We start from the raw sequence: 23,131 nt of genomic DNA, 5'->3' as shown, positions 1-23,131 counted from the left end.
ACAAGGGGAAGATGGGTATTTATGAAAACAAAATAAAAATGTGATTCCCATTTCTTTCATTTTCATCTTTCTACACCCCACCTTCTCCCATGCATTTTACCTTTTTCCTCTACGTTTTTTAACCTCTCTGTATCTCTCTTTTCGCAATAATTCACTTGTGATTTTGTATGCATGCTCCTATGTGTATATTTTTCCACCCCTTCTTTATTATGTAAAGGGATATTATGTATAGGATAAAAACACCTCTCTTCTAAGATGTATAATAGCTCCAAGAGTATTATTACAACTCTTTTAGAATGCAAGGAACACAAAGAAAAACACCTAACTTTTCTAGGTTAGATGAGAAAACTCTACAAGGTCTTCACTGTTGAACTCTTATAGGTTTAACAGAGAAGAACACATGTTGGTTCAATGGAGTGCTTATAGCAACTTTTATTCACAAAATTCCCTATTCCAAGTACAGAAATTAGTGGCACATAGCTAGTGCAAAAACTAACATGCTCATGAGATCTAAGGACTGAAATTACATAGAAGACTTTAGAAAGAAATAGATGAAAACAGATACTTAAGACATAGGGACTAGTCTCGATCAAGACATATGAGAGATTGTTTCAAGACATAAGGTCTAGTCTCGACTCTCATGACATGGTAGATTGTTTCAAGGTGCTTTGATGCAATCTTTAAGAGAGTGTATTGAAAGAGAGTGCCACATCATCATCATCCACTAAGAATCTCTCCACATCATCAATCTACTAGGGTAGTTTAAGGCATTGTAGCGATTCTCCACTAGTAAGACTTTTGTTGATTTTGAGCTGGTTCCTTTTCTGAATGGTGGTCTTGGACTCTGTAAGAGTAAAATATCATGGGCAGCAAGTATAAGACTAGAAATACTATAAACAAATAGTACATACAAGACTTATCTGATTGGTATGGCAGATAGTATCGCACCGCATCAACAATACACGTCCTCTTGTATAACCCGAACAATAAATGGTAGAGTTGAGTCGCATCAAACAATGCTCTCCTTAAGGTTTTTAGATGCCCCAATTCTGCAATCTGGGTTGACCATGCATCTATACCCCCAAGATAAAACAACTCTCTAATCACATAGGTTGCAGTTCCAAATGTGATTACAAAGGGCGTCCAAAGGCTATATTCACTAATTCAACGACACTGAATGACTACGGTGGGGAAGAAAAAATGTGTTTCAAAAACAATTGTTAGAGAATGAGCAAGACCTCCTCTCTTTATATAAGAGAGGAAGAGACACCCCTAAGGGATGTCTCCAAGAGATATGTCCCAACTCATGTATTTTCCCATAAGGCTTGTTTGTTAGCCACTCAAACAAGTCTTCCAATAGGCACCTATTGGCTATTTAGGTGTCTATTAGGGAAGCAATCAACACTCCAACAAAACCGTATTTTGAATCTTTAATTTTAAAATAATTAAAAATCCAACAATCCCCCACAGATTCAAAATACCGATAAAACAAAACAGAATTAGTGAATATATTAAACATAGTAGGAAACATCGTTACGGGTGTCTTTCGGACTTGAACCTACACTAGGTCGATGAACTTCGCTACAGTATGGGTGAAGTCGGACTTTTGAACCTTTCCTCATTGGCGTGGCCGACAAGCTCATCATCCATATCCTACCATCGACCTTACGTGACTTAACCCGTTCATGACAAAATTGGACATTTTTAACCGGCCTTGTCCCTTATCTTGGTCTCATGGAAGTTTAAAGAGTTCGCCTTTAAAACTCTCATTGGTAGGCGGCCACACCTCCTACATCCACTAAGGTCGCCAGTGTGCACCACAGCTTAACACACCCCACATTTCGTAGGATTTAGCTTGATTAAGAGTATCTAACTCATCCTCATTTCATTGTGGTGGTACTACTTTCCCAAGTAACCGAATGAGTAAATTTTAGTAGTACTAGTCGGGTCATCCGGTGACTTCGTTTGTACCCTTTGAACCTAATTCAGGGAGTTAAACCTCTTCACATAGGTTGGGTGTCCATCACATGACCTATGACAAGAGCTTTAAACTCATTCCTTAAATGTATACCAAAATAATGGTCGAGGCTATATAATAGTATTAGTCATTCTTGTCCCGACTATATTGAGTCGGTAACGTTACTTAGCCTCACCAGATATATGTAATCAAGACATAGTAGTCTTTATTTCTCTGCTGACCATACCCTTTGTATTTCGTAACACAATTTGGCTTTGGTCATCACCATATATCTATCATTTATATTCATAGCCTTATGGCTCCAGATCCGGCTTTCTTACGAAGCCATAAAAATAAAACCATGGTGGAACCTATAACTTAGGCTTTATATTACCAATTCCATGAACCATCCCCACCAACACATGTTTTTACATGCTACCTTTGAACCAAGGTAATCGTTCAAATATTTGCATAATTGAATCTAAACATATTTACTAGATTCAATTTCCAAGTAGAGATTATCATTCTACTTGGCTTTATATATCTCTTAAAAGAGACTCAACATGTAAATATACACATTCTCATAATAACCCCCACATTTCGGGTTTATCACTTTCAGAGATATAAGCCAAATTAATGTGAGAATGCCCTCATGAGAAAACTGTAGTTCCCACACTTCCATACTAACTTACCCATGCAACTTTACTTGCATATCAAAAATAGTATGATAATAAAATGAAATTTATGCTCCCATGCAATTTTATATATCCATAATTACATGTACAAATACTTAATAGATTAAGCATTCGACCAATATGTATCATATAATGCCACTTGACTTATTTGATAATCAATTAAGCTAGCAAATTTGGTACATGGCTTTATTAGCCAATACAATACATGGATATATCCACCAATTTCAAGATCATGACTTTCAACAAAATCATGGAGCATACAACGCTATCATTTATTATATGTATAATGTATACACAAAAAAGCTAGTTGAAATAGACTGAAAGAAAAAGCCAAAATCGGATACTATCATGACCCAAGCATCAAAATGGAATTATAAAATACCCATTCACCAATAACCGTATGCATGATAACATTGTTTCTCTAACACAATGCACCTCTTATTAAAAGGTGTATCGGTCAAGAGGCCATCTCCGAATCTTTTGAATCACACCTCATCCGAAGAGGCACCTAATGAGTTCTTATGGAATCCATCGATCCACACTCACCCGATTCTCATAGCCCTCACAACCCCATTATGCTTTAAAAGAAACGACACGATGGTTCACAATATATGACAACCATTCCAACGTGCACAATTGAGAGACACTTGTCTCCTTTAGTTTATATACGTTTCCCAAATGTATCGGATCGGAACCAATGTGATACTTCCCATATGTATCTGTCAAGTTCGCGGCTTTATGTATTGTTCTCATGAGAAGTCATGTAAAGTTTCCAACAACTTATATGTCACACGAGTCTTTTTAAACGATCATAATTTCTAGTGATCACCATTCATCAACTAATCATTGCGAAAATAGGAATGAAATGGTCTCTTTGACAATTCCATCCATTCAAAAGCAAACTGAAATATACATATAATATAAAACCCATGTCTAATAAAGACAAATTTTGGAACTGATTTTTAAAACAAGTTTCATTCATAAGTAGAGAGACATCACTTCAACATAAGAGGAAATGAAAGAAAATGCAAGTTGCCACTAACGGTTATAAGATTATAAAAAATCCCACTTTAATTTCCTATAACCAACCGCAACTTTCCGAATAGTTGCACATGATTTCATCCGTAGATTCTTCTCCACTAATTGTTCCAGCCACTATGTTGAACCGATGCATGCCTGCACATGATGAAACGGCTTTGCTTTGCACATAGACCCTTGATCTCACCAGCCCCACGATTAAGCAAGCAATTCTTCTTCATGCTCGATATACAGACAGACCAAGACATTGAAAAAAAAAAAAAAAAATTGCTCTCTTGTTGATAAGTGATTGACACATGTTGTTAGTCATTGTTTTCTCATTGAGATCTTGTACTCAATCCTTTCTCCCGAGTGACCAAAAATCAAGTTGTATACATGTTAACACATTATGCAAGAGAGACATACTCTTCAATCCGAATAAACCTTGAACGGTTTATTAAACAGAAAAACGAAACACGGCAAACTATTAAAAAACTATTTAAACGGTATGATGGTTCACAAACAACAAAGCCCAAACTCTTTGTTTTGATGATGTAAAACTCACAAACAACTATACATACATGCAATCTATATCAATCATCATGAATACCCATCAACCACTATCAACCAACAACTACATGTTTGGGAAGAGAATGTGTGGGTTCCAAACCCGACCGTTGCAAACCCTCACAATGATATAAGGCACAACAAAAATTGATGGCCCACTGCCATGAACGATTGTGATGCGAGAATTTCTAATAACTAAGAAATTCAACAGCCTTACCCATAAATCTTTATCGGTTTGTCGTAATAATCAGAATTGCAAACAAAAGACAATTCTATAGTCTTATACTCAATATAAAAACCTTAAGATTGTAAGAGTAAAATATCATGGGCAGCAAGTATAAGACTAGAAATACTATAAACAAATAGTACATACAAGACTTATCCGATTGGTATGGCGAGATAGTATCGCACCGCATCAACAATACACGTCCTCTTGTATAACCCGAACAATAAATGGTAGAGTTGAGTCGCATCAAACAATGCTCTCCTTAAGGTTTTTAGATGCCCCAATTCACTGGGTTGACCATGCATCTATACCCCCAAGATAAAACAACTCTCTAATCACATAGGTTGCGGTTCCAAATGTGATTACAAAGGGCGTCCAAAGGCTATATTCACTAATTCAACGACATTTGAATGACTACGGTGGGGAAGGAAAAAATGTGTTTCAAAAACAATTGTTAGAGAATGAGCAAGACCTCCTCTCTTTATATAAGAGAGGAAGAGACACCCCTAAGGGATGTCTCCAAGAGATATGTCCCAACTCATGTATTTTCCCATAAGGCTTGTTTGTTAGCCACTCAAACAAGTCTTCCAATAGGCACCTATTGGCTATTTAGGTGTCTATTAGGGAAGCAATCAACACTCCAACAAAACCGTATTTTGAATCTTTAATTTTAAAATAATTAAAAATCCAACAGACTCGAGTTCGACTTAGTTAAGGGCCAGCCTTTCTTAGGCAAGTTCTTGATCTTAGGCTTGAATTCGTTTGGGTGGACTGGACTGTGCAGTCTCGATAGAAAACACATATCTCATGCTCTCGATGTCGGATTAATCTGATTCTGGTGGAGTTGAAAAGAACACTCAATGATCTACGACTTTCATGAATTGGTCTTTGAAAATTCTAAATGTACCATATCTTAAGATGTACGTAAATTCACTGCTTGTGTAGAAACAATATTTTGAACACAATGCACAACCTCTGTCATTTAGGTCATATCTTCTTCATCTGACCTCGGATTGATGTATTTCTTGAAGCATTGGAATACTAATCCATGATGAGAATAAAATAATTCTATGGTGGAATTTTGATTCAGATCAATTTGGGTTTCAATTAGTTTTACGTTGCAGGATGGGCCTACATCATACTCCTCAATTGTGAGTACTCATACGTGTATGTGTATTGAACTAAATCACTTGAGAGTCTCAGATGTGTTATTGCCAGCAATTGAGAAAATATATTTTCTTTTTAAGAATTTGATTGGCCCTTTGACCTAAGAGGTCTTTATTGTTGCCGTAATATATCATAGGTTTTGGCACACCAATGACTAATATCTCTCAGACTACATATTGGTGTATTGGATTCATGGTATCGTATAGTGAATCAAATAGTGCTCAACATGGAATCCACTATCCTCTTGGGGATATCGAGGAACGAGAGTGCCTGTGTATGATCGAAAACAAATCTAGATCCAATGTAATGTTTTGTAAAAAGATTACAAAGTCATTTTTTACTTAATATTATTATTTTAACACAAAAATGTTTTTAAAATGTTTTTAGGTCCGGTCATGATAATAAATTAATCTCAGTATGGACAAATACAATGAACTGGATTTGACAGTAATTAAATTCATGTCTATAATCCATTATGTGATGTTGTTTGGTGAAGAGATCGATTTGCAATTAATTAGATTAATTGTAAATCTTTACTAACAATATCTTTAATTTTATTAAAGATATGATAAGGTAATTAATAATATTAGGTATTAAATCTCTTTCTTTATTCTACCTTTATTTTTATAAAATTTTTATTCGACCTTTTCCCTCCCTTGAGTAGCAACCTAGGAACAGAGGAAGTTTCCTAAGAGATGGACACTTGGCAGGTAGGGCCGTAGGGATTAGGAATCCCTATCCCTCTCGTATGCTTTCAGTGAAGTCAGCGTGAGAAGCCATTAGAAAAAGAAATCCAAAAGTTGCTTGGTAACTCATTGGTTTCGCTTAAAGACCTTCAGCCCAGGCAATCGATCTTTACCTGGAAACATCTCCAAGGCAAGATTCCTATTGACAATAAAAAGTCCTATCCAAAGGGGTTTTTCTTCCTTCTAGGTGCGACCTCTGTCTTAGATCTGAGGAATCTCTTAATCATCTATTTGTGGACTCTGCTTTTTCTCGCTCTACCTGGCGGATCCGACTCCTCTACTTCCGCCTGCTTGGTACTGTCAAGCATCTCCACACGCATAAGTGTGGTGGAACATTCCGCCTTGCTTGTGTGTGGGGTGCATATGGCAATAGAAACAGACGAAAGTAGAGGAGTCGAATTGCTAGCTGGCCCTCTTTTTCTGTTGCCTTACGTGTGAGTTGGCAGCAACACACTTCTTTCTCTAATGTTGCAAGGTGGTGGAACAGAAAAGCAGCTATTGTATCCCTGAAGGAAGCTTGGCTAGATGGGTGGGTTCTAATCCCTTATTTTGTATGGCTGGAGAGGAATCAAAGGCATTTTGATGATTGTTTGAAAAGCCAAAATCAAATTTGGAATATGGTAAGAAGGGAGCTTAGTGCTATATCCTCAGCTTTCAATCACTGTATTTCATCGATCAATGATTTTTCTCAGACTCGAAAATTGAACCTATCAACTCCGTAGGCCTCTAACAATGCTGGAGATATTTTGGACTTATACTATCCCCTGAGCTAGTTGAATCCATGGAAGAAGAACTCGATCAAAACATGTCGAAACCACCGAGTTAACTCGGTTTCACAAGTTTTCGAGACGAGTTGAAGGATGACTTTAAAAAATCCAAGGTTTCGATGAAAACTCGGTGGTTTCGACCATGTTTCGGTCGAAACATGGTTGAACCACCTTGAACCAGGCCTATATAATACCTCATTTAAACAGTTTCGACCATATTTCGACCAGTTTTGACCATGTTTCGACAGAAACCCCTACAACCAAGGTTTCCCCATGTATGGGAGAAAGTACCAGGTTTTGATCTGGTTTTGGTTGGGGTTTCGACCAAAACTCGGTTTCAACCAGGTCGAAAGCCGAGTTCTTGATCCTTGGTTGAAACTCAATATAGATGGTTGTTCCCTGGGAAATCCAGGTAGGGCTGGTGCAGGTAGTGTGTTTCGTGATAATTGCGTCATTGTGATCTTCTCCTTCAGTCAATTCCAAGGTATAAGAACGAATCTTGAAGTTGAATTTTGGTCTCTTGTTTCAGGTTTAAAAAACCATGAAAACGAATGGCTCAAATCTATCTTGTAACTTCTAGGAACATCACAATCAATTGTTACACCAATAACTATATTCTCTCTTTTATTTCAAATACATTCAACTATCAAAATAACTCACAATGAAAGTTTGTAATGATAGATCACCAAGAAATGATGAATTATGAAGATGATTCTACAATTTATGTAATATGATTTGAGCACCATACTGGGGATGAAGAGTTATTACAGTGGTGGGAGCATGAGCATACGATGGAGAAAGTTCAAAAGAAAATCTTTGTAGAATCATTGCTAAAGCCATCTTTACTTCTATCGTCGCAAATTGCTGCCCAATGCATATTCGTGGGCCCCAACTAAATGGGAAAAATGAGACTTGATTCTTTGTGGCCTTTGAGATTCCTTCTGCAAATCTCCCTGGATTGAATTCTTCAGCATCTTCACCCCATAATTCACGATCACGGTGAACTAGGACTGTTGGTATCATTAGTTGTGTTCCAGCTGGCAGAGATAATTCTCCTAGTTTCATGTTCTTGTATGTACAACGATCAAAAAATAACAAAGGTGGATATAATCTAAGAACCTCATACATAATCATGGTAACCTGCAATGTAAGATTAACAAAGGGAAGAAAATTTAGAAAAAAAAAAAAAACTATTATGGTAACATATTGTAGAAAATTGAGAATCTAAAATGATGCAGAAAAGAATGAAATCGCAAACAACAGTCATAATATGCACACAAGGATTTACGTGGTTCGGCAAGATTGTCTATGTCCACAGTGAGATGAGATCTGCTTCTCCATCAATAGAGAATACAGTTATAGCCGCTCGTCCTCACACCTCTCTCAAATTGAATACAAAGAAAAAACCCTCGCTATATTATAACGAAACCATATACATGTAATTTATCGAAATACCCATATATCCCTAGGTAAAACAAATACAAGACATAATAGTATAATACCTAGCTAACACATGCAAATGCAATGGAGCATGCATGGTTTTAGTGCACAGTATCGGAATGGTTATCAGCAACATGGAAAACTGAAACGATACCAGTACGGTATTGGCCGGGATCAACTGTATCGAACAAAATTACCCCTTGATTTCCTTAAAAAAAATTAGTTTTCGGACCATTTTACCCCTTGTTCGTACCGTGCTACCAATACAGTATCAGCACAGTATCAGTATCGATGACTAGAAAAATCGGTACGTATCGCCCGATATGCTACCGATACTTAGAAGCATGCAATAGAGGATTAAGAAAGAGAAGAGAGTTAAGAAAAACTATGTTTTAAATTTAATAGAATCTATAAGTTATTGCATGGTATATATAGTATCTAAGACTGATGGGAAAAACAAATCCTTACAATTTTGAGGTGATTTAGTCCATCAAAATCCGGTTTGTTCTTTCCAAAGACTTGTATGACTTCTTCCCTTGCACGAACTTGCCATTCTGAATGCATACTTAATGTAACCATTGTCCAAACAAGAAGAACAGATGTGGTTTCTTGGCCTGCAAAGTAAAATAGTTTACATTCTTCGATGACCTCGTCGATGGTCATCCCAACGTTCTTCTTGTTTTTATTTTCTTGAATTTCGTTATTGTTGGATTCAAGTAACAACCCTAACAAGTCATTGTTGTTGGCAGCTTCTGCAACCTCCATAACCTTCTGTCTTTTGTTGATGATCCCCATTAAAAGGGTTCGCACTTCTCTATAAATTTCTTTCATACGCCTGTTCCTTTTTGTAGGCAGCAAACTGTATACATAATAACATTGGTGAGGGCATGGATAAAACTATTTAATCTTCGCACCTTCCATCAACTTTTCTTGTGCAAAAATAAATTAATTTAAGGGTTAAAGAACATCACCCGGCCCCATCATGGCGCCTGGAATTTTCACCTTTCTAGGGGGTTGGGTGGTCATTCCATACTCAGTTGTGTCTAAGCGCAAGGTCCACACCTTGCACACGGTGAGCGTTCTTTAACCCAAAATTTAAATGAGTGAGAGCTTGAACAATGGGTCAAAAGTCATGACCAGCATTTTACGTCATGATTTATGAGTTATCAATGCAATACTTCATGAACACATTAGCCATTTTTTTTTGAAGAAGCTGGGATATCTAAGAAAAAACCTTTTGCTACATTATTTATAATGGATACTGGTTTGTTGCCAGTGGGTAGTGGACCTCGGCCCGATGGAAAGGTTGCTCCATTGAAACCTAGTCTTCCTGGGTTTGAGTCGGGAAATTATCAGTTGGGGAGTATACCACCTATGCCCAGACACATGAGGGACAAATGATTGTCTGATCAATTCGCCCCCAAGAAAGACGGTAATGACCTCCCTATTAATGCCGTTGCACGCACTCCCATTGGCAATCACGTACGTATAGGGGCAACACTCCCCCCATAGAAAACTGTTGTCCAAAAAAGAGAAATGTTCTCAATGGAGGAGTGTGGTCCCTACCCGTGCACGAGAGCCAATAGGAATGTGTACGACGACATCAACAGTGGTCATACTCTCCCGCAACGAATTCTTGCCCAAAATACGATAATGACCGCCCTATTGATGCCATCGCACATACTCCTATTGGCCCCCGTGCACACATAGGGTCCATGCTCCCCTACAAAGAAGTCTTGCCCATTTAAAAATTAACAGAAATAAATAAGAAAGATGAATTGTACCTAAAACCAGGGATGTATGCAGTTAGAAAAGATTGGATGAAGTGCTCGGCTTGTTCATCTTGCAATTTGAATATCCGTTTACCTTCTTCATAGGAGCTACCAAATGCTGCCCTAGAGATGACATCGCCAGTTAAGTTTTGGAATTCTGGCCACACATCCAATTCACAAGACCCGTTTGATGTAACTAATTTCTCCCATTTGCTGACCATCTCATTAGAACTTGTATAAAATGCCGATACCATTCGCTTTAACAGTTAATAAAAAAGAAGAAGATACAATCCATTAGTATCACAATAAAATGGATTGAAAAGCTACCATAGAATGTTATGGGATAATGTTCTCTGTGTCGCAACGCAGGCTGTGCCCAAGGACATCGGCCTGCCACTCAGGGCGACAGGGTAGTCATTGCGCCCACCCCCATGTGCCTGTGAGCAGCCTGTGCTGCGGCACAGAAAACAGCACCCCGAATATTATTTATGCATTTAAAGGAGTAGAAGGAAATATCAAAGTTATAGAAGCAACCTTTAGTTTTTCCATATGAAAGGCAGGGTTTAGAATCCTTCTGTGTTTGGCCCATTTCTCACCCTCATAGAGTACAACTCCGCTCAAAAAAAACCGCAAGAATTGATTTCCTTTGATCTTTTGAAAGTGATCATGCTTGTTCATAACGTCCTTTATAAGGTGAGGATCCATAATATATAATCTTGGAGTTGTTCCAAACCAAAAGGCAGAGTTTTTACCTGCATTTTCCAATTTCAATTATCAACAATTAATTTTCTTTTTACCATGAAAATTTGAATTTTTATTTCAGACCTTAAAAGAAATAAAAAATAGGTGTGTAAATGAATAGTCAAAATCCGTATCCGTATCCGTGTCCATATCCGTTTAGCACTATTCGAATCCATTCGAAAGCTAAATGGATGCGGATACGGATAAGCTATAGCTATCCGAAAAGATATATTTACATGTAAACGGATAAAATATCCAATCCGTATCCGTTTCGCACAATCCAAATCCGTCTGAAAGCTAATCGGATGCGGATGCAGATATAGCACTATCTGAGCCGAATCCGATCTGTTTACATCCCTATATAAAAGCGAGTGGACTAAGAACTTATAACCTTGACAGTTTCTTATTATATATTATAAAGTAGGGAAAATCTTCTTGTAACCAAAGTAGTGAACTTCGAACTTATAACCATACTTTTTTGCCCTTCTAAATTTCTATGAAGGTAAATTATGTCATTTCACATAATAGTTGTATTAAATACTGCGTTAAATAACTTTGAACTTTTTGAAAATCATTTTTTATCCCTGTATTAGATACCTTATGAGCAGAGATGTAAACAGATTGAATATGGATCGGCTGTCATCGGATCTGGATATTTCATGATCGAATACGAATATCCCAGATACTGCAAACCGAATTTGGATTTTTAACTATCCTTTGACATCTCTGACTTGGGTAACCCAGATCTTCCTCCCCCGACAAATACGATTCACTCTCAGTCCATGTCTCTTAGTTTTCATAGTCTCATGATTCTCATTTCCTCAGTCCTTAGAATTTGTTCAATCTTCAATAATCCTCAAGATCATTACTTATATAATTTTTTATTATTAATTAGATATCTATTTGAATAACATAAATTTTTTTTCTGGATATCTCTAAACTGATATGGATGCCCCTAAATAAATAGGATTGCAAACCAACTTCAGATTTTCGAATATCCGATTGCATCCTACTTTTGAGAGTTCGACAAGAGACAAAGAAGCTTTATCCTATCAGATTATGTCATTAAAATCAGCAAATCACAAGAAAAGTGGGGGGGGGGGGGGGGAATCCGTATATGCCCCCACCAAATGTGCAAAGTGGAAAACAATTGCAGAGAAAATTGGAGGCAAAACATACCTAACTTCTGTATGGTTTGAAGATGAAAGGGCAATACACGTGGAACAATATCATGGGATAGGTTCATGGGCTTGGACCGAGCTTCCTTGAACAACTTCAGGTTCTCTATCAGGTCACCCACCAGCAAATTGTAAGGAGTGATTTTGATGCCTTGTTCCTTGAGAAGCCTCTCCATCTTCTTGGGTCTCCACCATATCCAATCCAACACCTTCCATCCCCACCATAATACAACCAAAATGCTTAATATCACCATTGAAAAGTACCCACTTTCTCCCATCTCTTCCCTTGGGAAAGAAGAGGGAGGTAGGGGAATTTAAAGGAAAAGGGTGCGGATTGGTGTCGTGGGGGTGGAGGGAAGCAGAAAAGGTAACGGGCGGAATCTGTATCTCGATCATGTTCATGACGTATTTGACTGCGTCGACCGCTACAAACCCACGAGATCATGCCTTTATGGGGAGGGATATAGTAAAGGGAAAATTTCTTAGATCTACTAGATTAAAAAAAGAATTACAAAATAAGTGTATTTTAAATTTGTTTTACATAGTTAAATATTAAAAAGATTTACCCAATCTCCTAATCGGTTAGTTTCCATCCCACTCGAACTATAAACTTCCTAATATACCCTTTGACTCAATTTTTTCCTTAAAAAAAAGCTAAAGATAATGCCTTAATAGTGTAACCGTTTGCATTAAAAACAAAAAAGAAAAACCAAATCGTTTGCATTTAAAAAAAAAAAAAAAAAAAAAAAAAACCACCGTTTGCACAACTTATTGAATTCCCTTTTCTATAGAGAAACTTGAAAGATTAATAGAAGTCGGTTAGATGCTTCTTTATCTCTATCGATCTCCTTATCCCTCTTTCACTAATCATCTTCACTTATCTCTATCTCGTTATCCGTCTTCCACTCGTTAATCATCTTCATTAGTCCCGATGAGTATTGGTTCTTTCTCACTTTGTTTGTCCCTGTTGCAATTTCTTTTTTTCTTTTTTTTTTCGTTGTAGAGGTTGCGGGGAGAGGGATGCATTCATAGACAACTAGAGATAAGAGTTTTCTTCGTTGTAGATGTTTGGGGAGAGGGATGCATTCATAGACAACTAGAGATAAGAAGAAGAGAGTCCAAGAAGAACAGTGGTTCAATAAGTTGTGCTTTGGTTTTTTTTTTTTTTAATTACAAACGGTTACACGCATTAGCTTTAGCTTTAGCTTTTTTGGGAAAAATTGAGTCAAAGGGTATATTAGGAAGTTTGTAGTTTGGGCAGGACGGAAACTAACTGATTTGGGGATTGGGTAAATCTTTTTAAAATATAATTTTATGGATGTAAAACAAATTTAAAATACACTTATTTTGTAATTCTTTTTTTAATCTAGTAGATCTAAGAAATTTTCCCTATAGTCAAACCTCATGAGATCTCCACATGTTTATGCCAACCCATTCCAGGCCGGCCTGCAACACTCTACTATTGTTGCAACACAAAGGCCTTATTTCCAAGGATAGTGATAGGGTTACTATGTATTGGAATGAAATATTATTATTGCCTTAGAGAAGAGATTACATCTTTGAGTATATATAGAAAAGAGGATTACATAGGAAAGAGGATTCCATGTTTTGGAAACTCAATCTCTTAATTCCAAAATATATCTATTACTATATGGAAAGAGATCATATATTATACTAAGAGAGATTGAGAGAGATTGCATGGTTGGTACTCAAGATAGAGCAAATATAGAAAGACCGGATATGGTCTAATACACCCCCTCAAGGTGAAGATTCAAGGGATCTAATCTTCAGCTTATCCCGAAGGAAAGAAAATCTTGTCCTACCAAGTTCCTTGGTCAAAATATCCGCAATTTGATCTTTTGTGGAAATAAAGCGGACTTGAAGATCGCGTTTGGCAATTTTATCTCGCACAAAGTGGAAATCAATTTCCACTTGCTTGGTACGTGCGTGAAAGATCGGATTGGCCGAGAGATACATAGCACCAATATTGTCACACCATAACACGGGGGCTTGACATGTAGAGAGACCAAACTCACCAAACAGAGACTGGAACCAGGTCAGTTCAGTGCAGGCATCGGTGAGGGCCTTATATTCTGATTCAGTGGAGGACCGTGCAACGGTCTTTTGCTTCTTGGACACCCAAGAGATTAAATTTTGTCCCATGTAGATGGCATATCCACCGGTCGACTTTCGATCATCACCATCACTAATCCAATCGGCATCTGAGAAAGCTTGTAGGTCCTGAGAGGGGGACTTGGTGATGTGTAACCCATATACAATCATATATTTGAGGTAGCGTAGAATACGCATCACCATGGACCAATGATCTTCAATAGGGCAATGCATGTACTGACAATCACGATTCACAGAAAAAGCCACATCTAGATTGGTGAGGGTAATACTTGTTCATAATGTCCCATTCCACATGTTTATGCCAACCCATTCCAGGCCTGTAACACTCCATTGTGGCAACACAAAGGCCTTATTTCCAAGGATAATGATAGGGTTATTATGCATTAGAATGAAATATTATTATTGCCTTAGAAAAGAGATTACATCTTTGAGTATATATAGAAGAGAGGATTACATAGGAGAGAGAATTCCACTTTTTGAAAACTCAATCTCCTAATTCCAGAATATATCTATTACTATATGGAGAGAGATCATATACTATACTAAGAGAGAATGAGAGAGATTGCATGCTTGGTGCTCAAGATAGAGCAAATATAGAAAGACCATGGTCTGATACTATGGAGCTAGGAACGCTTGGGATCATGTCCTTGAATCATGAAGACATGTTTCTGTTACGTGAGCCACATAGTGGCTATCTTAGTAAAAATAGGAAGTTAGTTATTGGGGGTGTTAGATTTGGGAAAAAGATCTTAAGCAGCCGTGGTGGGAGCTGCACAAGTGCAACACCGCTAAATGACAGCAAAAAATAGGGGTAAGGTAGTCATTTCACAAGTGGGTCTCACATGGGCCCCATATGTGAAATGACCACCCCGCTGTATTTGGGGTGGTTTTTGTGCTGCACCTATGTAGCTCTCGCCACGGTTGCACAAGAGCCAAGTCCGTTAGATTGAACAAGTCATTGAATGATTAACGAAGTCCAAGTGGAGTCCTAGTGTTTGAATTGTAATGGTAGTGTTACCGTAGTCTTTGGCAAGTAGTAGGAGGTGTACGGTTACGGTTGAGATGAGATGAGGTGAGGTGGCAGTTTATCTATAGGATATGGGATGTAGTTGTGGAAAGGTAAGACTGTTAGAAGGCGTCAGTTTTTGTGCTACTTTGCTATTTATATGCTTTCAATTTGTAACGGATTATGATGAATTAACTAATCAAGCATTTGCTTAAAACTTGGGAGTTTGGTTCACTCGAATAACCATGTCTATCTCTTTCTTATCTTGTCACTTCTACTTATCAAGGTAGGGAAGAATAAGCATATATAAGAGCGGGAGTCGATAGTTGAGACAATTGGTCCAAGAGAATATCTTGGATCAGTGTGAACCAATTTACGTTCCAAATATCTTCATCTTTCTTTCTACACCCCTGTCCACCTTCTCCGCCCGTTTTACCTTATTTTGAGTCCATTGAATCTAGACGTAAATGAAGGGAGAGTCCGCTTTATTTACATCCTTTAGGCCGATACTTGGATTCCACTCATTCTCGCTTTCATTAGAGGAAAGCATATTAGAGTGAATATAATTTTGTGAAGGAAATTGTTCAGAAACAAGAAGTGTCTATTATACACATCAAGACAAGTCTGATGATTCATGATCCTATGACCTGTGATGAAAATGATGTCATGAATAATAAAAATAAATCAATGATGTCATGAATAGTGAAACAACAAATGCATAAATAGTAGATGCAAATGTATATTCACCTCATTTCTTACCCATCTCATGTGGTCGGTAGTTTTGAATTCAAAGGGTTATTAATGCATTGAATGGCAATGCAATTTATGAAGAAGAAAACAGGTATGAATTGGAGAATAGGAGGAGGGCGCCTGCCATGATCGACGCCGTCCTCCACCTGTTACGCTGGCTACATTTGAAAATGGAGGATTTGAAGCGGCTACGCCATTGACGCAGAAGCCGATTCGGACGAAGAAACCAAGGAGTTGGTTTTCTCTCCTCTGTCTCTCTTATTCCATTCTCCTATAAATAGGGGTAGGGGGATGCGTTCAAGATACAAGACAGGAACTGAGAACGGTAATCTCAGAGAGCTTTGAGAGGTGTTCTTGAGTTGGGTTTGGGTTTCACTTGTAGGGAACTTTGGGTATTGTTTTCTGTGTATAATTCCTTTGGGGAATTAGTGAGAGTTATATTGTGAGTGAGTTTCCTTGTTGAGTGGTCCCACATATAGTATTGTGAATGAGAGGTGTGTGTTGTAATTTTTCTTGTACTAGTGAAGTGAATTCCGTGTTATTACCCCGTGGACGTAGGCCACCGTGCCGAATCACGTAAATCCTGTGTCTTTGCATCTTTTACTTTTTCGTGAATCTTTGTTAAACGCTTCGGCTTCGTACTTACCGATCAGTGCGGGACGAATTTCCGCCACATGACCAAGGCATCAGCGCTTACATAGTTTACAGATCTTGTAATAGATATGGATTTTTTTTAAGTTTAATGTAATGGCTATATTGTGTTAGACACTTTTACTTATTTAATAGAGTAGGATATTATTTTGGATCATTTAATTAGTTGTAGCCTTTAAGCTTATTCCCTACGTATACATTTGTTTGAATAGAGTTGTTATAAGTATTGTGATCATGGAAGGGAGTATGTCGGTACATGATGTATAGCTGTCATTAGGGGTGTTAACCAATTGGGTTCGGTCGATTTCGATTGGGCCTAACCAGGCTTAACCAATTCAAGCCCTGCACCATGATCACTCATTTAGCTAATCGGGTCGGGCTTGGATAGGCTCAAACTATAATCTTGCCTTATCCGAACTATTATCTATATATAGGACTCTGGCTAGGTCCTCTCTCTCTCTCTCTCTCTACCCTACTTGGTTATCATAATTGCAAGCACCCATTGCTAAAGAGGCTTAAAGGGGAGCTAGAGGGAGAAAGCTAGAGATTCCATTTCCCATTGCAAAGATGAATAAACCATGGCCAGTTCAAATTAAGCCGCGGATTCTTCTCATGCGTTGGTGAACGCTATGTATCGAGTTCCCGCCTGTATTATTTGTGATTCATGAATGCATAGACAAATCTTGTTTCTATTTATATGGATATTAACATTCCACACAAAACACATTCAACAATCAAAGTAACTAACTCACAATGAAATTTTCGAATGATAAATTAAATCACCAAGAAATGATGATTATGAAGATATGATTCTACAGTTTATGTAATATGATTTGAGCACCATACTGTGGATGAAGAGCGAGTACAATGGTAGGAGCATGAGCATATGATGGAGAAAGTTCAAAAGTAAATCTTTGTAGAATCATTGCTAAAGCCATCTTTGCTTCTGTCATTGCAAATTGTTGCCCAATGCATATTCGAGGGCCCCAACCAAATGGGAAAAATGAGACTTGATTCTTTGTGGCTTTTCAGATTCCTTCTGCAAATCTCTCTGGTTTGAATTCTTTTGCATCTTCACCCCATACTTCTTGATCATGGTGAAGAATGGAGTATTGGTAAAATTAGTTGTATTCCAGGGGGTAGAGATATTTCTCCTAGTTTTATGTTCTTGTATGTACACCGATTAAGAAATAACACTGGTGGATATAATCTAAGAACCTCATACAAAATCATGGTAACCTGCAATGGAGGATTAGGGAAAGTTCAGAAAAACTCTGTTTTAAATTTAATAAACTCTGTATGTATCTGAAACTGATGGGAAAGCAAGTCCTTACAATTTTGAGGTGATTTAGTCCATCAAAATCCGGTTTGTTCTTCCCAAAGACTTGTAAAACTTCTTCCCTCGCACGCACTTGCCATTCTGAATGCATACTTAATACAACCATTGTCCAAACAAGAAGAACAGATGTGGTTTCCTGCCCTGCAAAGTAGAATAGCTTACATTCTTGGATGACCTCTTCGATGTCCATCCCAACATTTTTCTTGTTTTTATTTTCTTGAATTTCTTTATCATTGGATTCAAGTAACAACCCTAACAAGTCATTAACAAGTCATCGTTATTGGCTTCTGCAACCTTCATAGTTTTCTGTCTTTTGTTGATGATACCCATTAAAAGGGCTCGCACTTCTCTGTTAATTTCTTTCATTCTTCTGTTCCTTTTCGTTGGCAACAAACTATATACATAATAACAAACATTGGTGAGGGCAATTGAAAACAACACAGATCTTCTATGGCGCGTTGCACTGTCCTGCCTGTGCTGCGCAGACACAGGGCTGCATGCAATGACCGCCTTACCCTCACTCGGGCAAAGTGTTCGGGCAGGGCTAAGGCGGTCAATGCGCGCCATTCTGTATCTGCACAGCACAGCAGGAGGGGCAGCCCACGCCATAGAAGATATTGATCCGAAAAAATGGATATTGGTTTGTTGTTAGTAATGCTCAATAGGAAAAAGGATGCAGGAAGGAATTAAGATGAATTGTACCTAAAACCAGGGATGAATCCTGTCGAAAAAGACTGGATGAAGAGCTCACTTTGCTCATCTTGTAATTTGAATATCTGTTTACCTTCTTCGTAGGAGCTACCAAAAGCTGCCCTAGAGATGACATCCCCTGATAAATTTTAGAGTTCTGGCCACACATCCAATTCACAAGACCCTTCTGATGTAACTAATTTTTCCCATTTGCTGACCATCTCATTAGACTTGTATAAAATGCCGATAACATTCGCTTTGACAGTTTAACAAAGAAAGAAGAAGATATACAATCTATCACCATCACAATAACATGGAAAAGCGCATTACCACAAAATATGTAATATGGAATGCCCATGTTTAACGAAGGCCTTTGGATGCTCTAGTTATTAGAACGGATGAGTTATTTTAATATTCCAATTGGAGAAAATAAACTAAAAGAGCCAGTGCCAAACCCAAAATGACTATAGGAGAAGTGGTGAGGAAAGATATGCTTAGCTACTAGAAAGTTGTTTGAAGTGGAATGATCATGTTCAACGGAGGTCTTTAATTTGATGTTTCAATATGAAAGAGTGATTTGATTTAGAATTGAAGGAACTAAAAGAGCCAAAGGTAGACCTAAAATGACCTTAAAAATAGTGAAGAAAGGAATGCCTTTCTCTCTCTTCCCTGGGTCCCCATCCTTTTTTCCAAGGAAATGAGGTAAATCTATTATATTATATGCATTCAAAAGAATTAGATAGAAATGTTAAAGATATAGAAGCAACTTTTAGTTTTTCGATATGAAATGCAGGGTTTATAATCCTTCTGTGTTTGACCCATTTCTCACCCTCATAGGTTACAAGTCCACTCAAAATAAGGCGGAAGAGTCGATTTCCTTGGACCTTCGCATAGTGACCGAACTTGTTGCTCATAATGTCCCTTATGAGGTTAGGATCCATAATATACAATCTTGGAGTTGTTCCAAACCAAAATGCAGAGTTTTACCTGCATTTTCAAATTTCAATCATATATCAACAATCAATTCTCATGTACCCATAAAAAAATAAGGGCTTTTAAGGCTTGCAACCCTTGGGCGTTACGATGACTTGTGATTTTTGGAAACATCACCTTCCATTGTTACATAGATAATTATCCAAAGAAAGAACGATTGCACAGTGAAAATTAGAGGCAAAACATACCGTATTTCTGGATGGTTTGAAGATCAAAGGGCAACACACGTGGAGCAATATCATGGGATAGGTTCATGGGCTTGGACCGAGCTTCCTTGAACAACCTCATGTTGTCTTTCAGGTCACCCAACAGTAACTTGTAAGGAGTGACTTTGATACCTTGTTCCTTGAGAAGTCTCTCCAGCTTCTTGGGTCTCCACCATATCCAATCCAACATCTTCCATCCCCACCATAATACATTCAAAATGCATAATATCACCATTAAAATGAACCCACTTTCTCCCATCACTTCTTTCACACGCACACACACATACACAAGAGAGAGAAAGAGAGAGAGAGAGTGTGAGTGAACTACAGGAGCTCCTTGAGAGGGGAGGGAGGTTGTTCATGGGCTTGGACCGAGCTTCCTTGAACAACCTCATGTTGTCTTTCAGGTCACCCAACAGTAACTTGTAAGGAGTGACTTTGATACCTTGTCCTTGAGAAGTCTCTCCAGCTTCTTGGGTCTCCACCATATCCAATCCAACATCTTCCATCCCCACCATAATACATTCAAAATGCATAATATCACCATTAAAATGAACCCACTTTCTCCCATCACTTCTTTCACACGCACACACACATACACAAGAGAGAGAAAGAGAGAGAGAGAGTGTGAGTGAACTACAGGAGCTCCTTGAGAGGGGAGGGAGGTTGGGGGCGCATTTAATAGATAATAAGGAACAGAAAGGTGTGGTTCGGGGAAGCAGAAAAGGTGCTGGATGAAAAACGTTATGAGACACCATCCATGGGGTATGGGGACCATCTTTGGGGGTGTGGGGAGGATGATGGGAGATTGACTCTGGTGGTTAAATGTCATTGGAGAGGATCTGGATTCATTTTACTAATCCAATCGAGGCCGGCAGCACTCTATTGTGGCAACACAAAGGCCTTATTTTATGGTTTTTTTCTACCATGGGAAACCATGGCCGGGATCATGCCTTTTGGGGATGGATAGTCAAACGTCATGAGACACCATCCATGGGGTGTGGGGAGGATGGTGGGAGATTAACTATGGTGATTAAATGTCATTGGAGAGGATTTGGATTCGATTTACTAACCCAATCGAGGCTGGCAACACTCTATTGGGGCAACACAAAGGCCTTATTTTATGGTTTTATTCTACCATTTTTTTATAGCCTTCCATTCTCATCATCTATTATATTCCAATATCTTAATCTATATTTTTTTTATATCCCCGTAGACCTTCTTCCATTTTATCTTTTATGGAAAAGGGACATGCATAGTCACCTAACATGTATTTGCAAGCAAACATATGTGCAAAGGAAACATTCTCCCCCATAAATTGTCTGTCTATCTAACTAGGTTCATTTCTTGGACCCCAAGAAACCCCAGGACGTGATTATACATGCCCTCTCACAAAAAGTGAAGGTCGCATACATGTATTTTTTTTTTTTTCATTTATTTTGAAAATATGGGATCCACATAGATGATGTCTTTTTCAGAACACTAATTGGTGTGACGTATAGATCCCTCCCGTTTTTTATTGTAACGGGCTACTAGTGGAAGATGACTTATGAATTTCAGTTCAGAATGACACTTCCTACTAAGGAAATCGGAATATAAATAAAGATTTTTTTTTTTTTTAGCCCATCCCGAATGAGAGTCCAATTACGTACTATGTTGATAACTGCCTAAAAATGTACTGTTATATCATCATTTTCAAATTTCTTACAATTGAGAATGTTTAAAAAAAGGTGTATAGTGTATCCAATGCACGAGGTTCTCACCACTGTGGGGTATGGGGAGATTCATAATCTACACAACCTTACCCCTGCTTTCACAGAAAGATTGTTTTTAGACTCGAACCCATGATTACTTGAACACAATGAAGCAACATTTATCATTGCATCAAAGCCCACCCTCTACAATTGAAAACGTCTATTGGAACAAAATCCATATCCATAAAAATAGTTACATGTATTTCCATCAGGATCTGACCAAAAAAACAAAAAAGTATTCCCATCAGGAAAGCCGACATCAGAAGCAAGGAGTGCATTTCTGAGTCATGCTCCTTTTGACATTAAATTCCTTAGAATTGTCTATGTTTGGAATACAGTTTGAAAAATGCATTTCTTGGTAAGGGTACAAAAACCGGGCCTTACACTCCATACTGATGATTATTCTATGCGTCCTAAAATGGCTTTTGGGTAATAGGGTTCTCTTGAGTCCGGTTCCACCACATGTATTGTTAACGCTCAATACTTAATGACAGTGAGTGGAATAGGTGTTGAGCACTATAGTAAAATAAATCTCAAATAGAAAAAGAAACTCTTACAATATGAGAACTCAAAAACTTCAAATATATAAATGGTCCCCAATGTAACACCACCAACATGGTAAGAAATATTGTAACAACGTCATGAACAAGTAAGAGTTGAATCGTGTTAATGCCGCTCTCCTGAAGAACATTGTTGCCTTCTATGATGCAAAAAGTCCTTGCAACACGTCCTCCAAGATGAAACAGGCCCTTGGAAGGCCATCTAGTTGATATGCTTTCAAACAATTAGGCCACGTTGGGACAATGGGACCCAACGGTTGTACACACTACATACAAAAATACTCAAAATAAAGAGGGAAAACTCAAAGCATGTAAAGCTAAAAAAAAAGAAAGAAAGAAGACGTTTTGAGAGAGTAAGAGAAAAAAACAAGATAGTAGAGAAAAGTGAGTTGCATCATTTCTGAAAAAAAAAAAGAAGGGGAAGTACTCTTTAGATACACTTGTATTGGCAATACGCAAAACTGATACGATATTGATATGGTATCGGCTTAGATCGGCTGTATCAGACAAAATTATCCCTGAAATTCTTTAAAAAATGAGTTTTCTGACCATTTTACCCCTTGTTCGTACCATGCTACCGATACGGTATCAGTGACTGAACCATGCCTCCACATATGGTAAAGAGACATATCCTATTGCAAAGTCATGTCCTTGTGTAAAGATACAAATTTCGATAAGGAAGATATCACTATGAAAAAAGTGCTCAAAAACCACACTTGGGTGGAGGTCTTTATGCCGAGAATCGTGGCGAAAGATACTATTTAGCCACGGTTTCC

At 38.0% G+C, this 23,131-nt stretch overlaps 1 protein-coding gene and 1 long non-coding RNA gene across 5 annotated transcripts; both read right to left on the bottom strand.

Annotated features, from left to right (window-relative positions):
• Positions 1–7,773: 7,773 nt before the first annotated feature.
• On the bottom strand, positions 7,774–20,361 carry LOC122670398 (cytochrome P450 CYP72A219-like). Of its 4 annotated transcripts, XM_043867255.1 has the most exons (7): positions 20,024–20,361; positions 19,735–19,829; positions 15,182–15,189; positions 10,889–11,005; positions 10,367–10,611; positions 9,051–9,441; positions 7,774–8,282 (listed from the first exon to the last, which is right to left on the bottom strand). In XM_043867255.1, exons 2-7 carry the CDS (start codon positions 19,781–19,783, stop codon positions 7,857–7,859), a joined length of 1,236 nt encoding a protein of 411 aa, XP_043723190.1. In that variant the 5' UTR covers positions 19,784–19,829; positions 20,024–20,361; the 3' UTR covers positions 7,774–7,856. The 4 variants fall into 4 exon arrangements, with proteins under 4 accessions (XP_043723190.1, XP_043723189.1, XP_043723188.1 ...); XM_043867254.1 differs by lacking the exons at positions 15,182–15,189; positions 19,735–19,829 and having other exon boundaries at positions 10,889–11,106; XM_043867253.1 differs by lacking the exons at positions 15,182–15,189; positions 19,735–19,829; positions 20,024–20,361 and adding an exon at positions 12,275–12,551 and having other exon boundaries at positions 10,889–11,106.
• LOC122670404 lies at positions 17,521–18,289 on the bottom strand. Its single transcript, XR_006334208.1, has 2 exons — positions 18,148–18,289; positions 17,521–18,052 (listed from the first exon to the last, which is right to left on the bottom strand). It is a non-coding gene; the product is annotated as an uncharacterized LOC122670404 (long non-coding RNA).
• Positions 20,362–23,131: the final 2,770 nt, after the last annotated feature.

This window comes from Telopea speciosissima, chromosome 8, assembly GCF_018873765.1.
Source record: "Telopea speciosissima isolate NSW1024214 ecotype Mountain lineage chromosome 8, Tspe_v1, whole genome shotgun sequence".
NCBI classification, from domain to species: Eukaryota; Viridiplantae; Streptophyta; class Magnoliopsida; order Proteales; family Proteaceae; genus Telopea; species Telopea speciosissima.
This window is presented reverse-complemented; position numbering and strand designations above follow the sequence as displayed.

Excerpts from the sequence above, each read along its gene's own strand:
- LOC122670398 (XM_043867254.1), bottom strand. The coding sequence starts at position 20,300 with ATGGGAGAAAGTGGGTTCATTTTAATGGTGATATTATGCATTTTGAAT. Across the intron at positions 10,612-10,888 it reads TTCATATGGAAAAACTAAAG|CGAATGGTATCGGCATTTTA; the intron begins GTTGCTTCTATA and ends TAACTGTTAAAG. Across the intron at positions 8,283-9,050 it reads GACTAAATCACCTCAAAATT|GTTACCATGATTATGTATGA; the intron begins GTAAGGATTTGT and ends CTTACATTGCAG.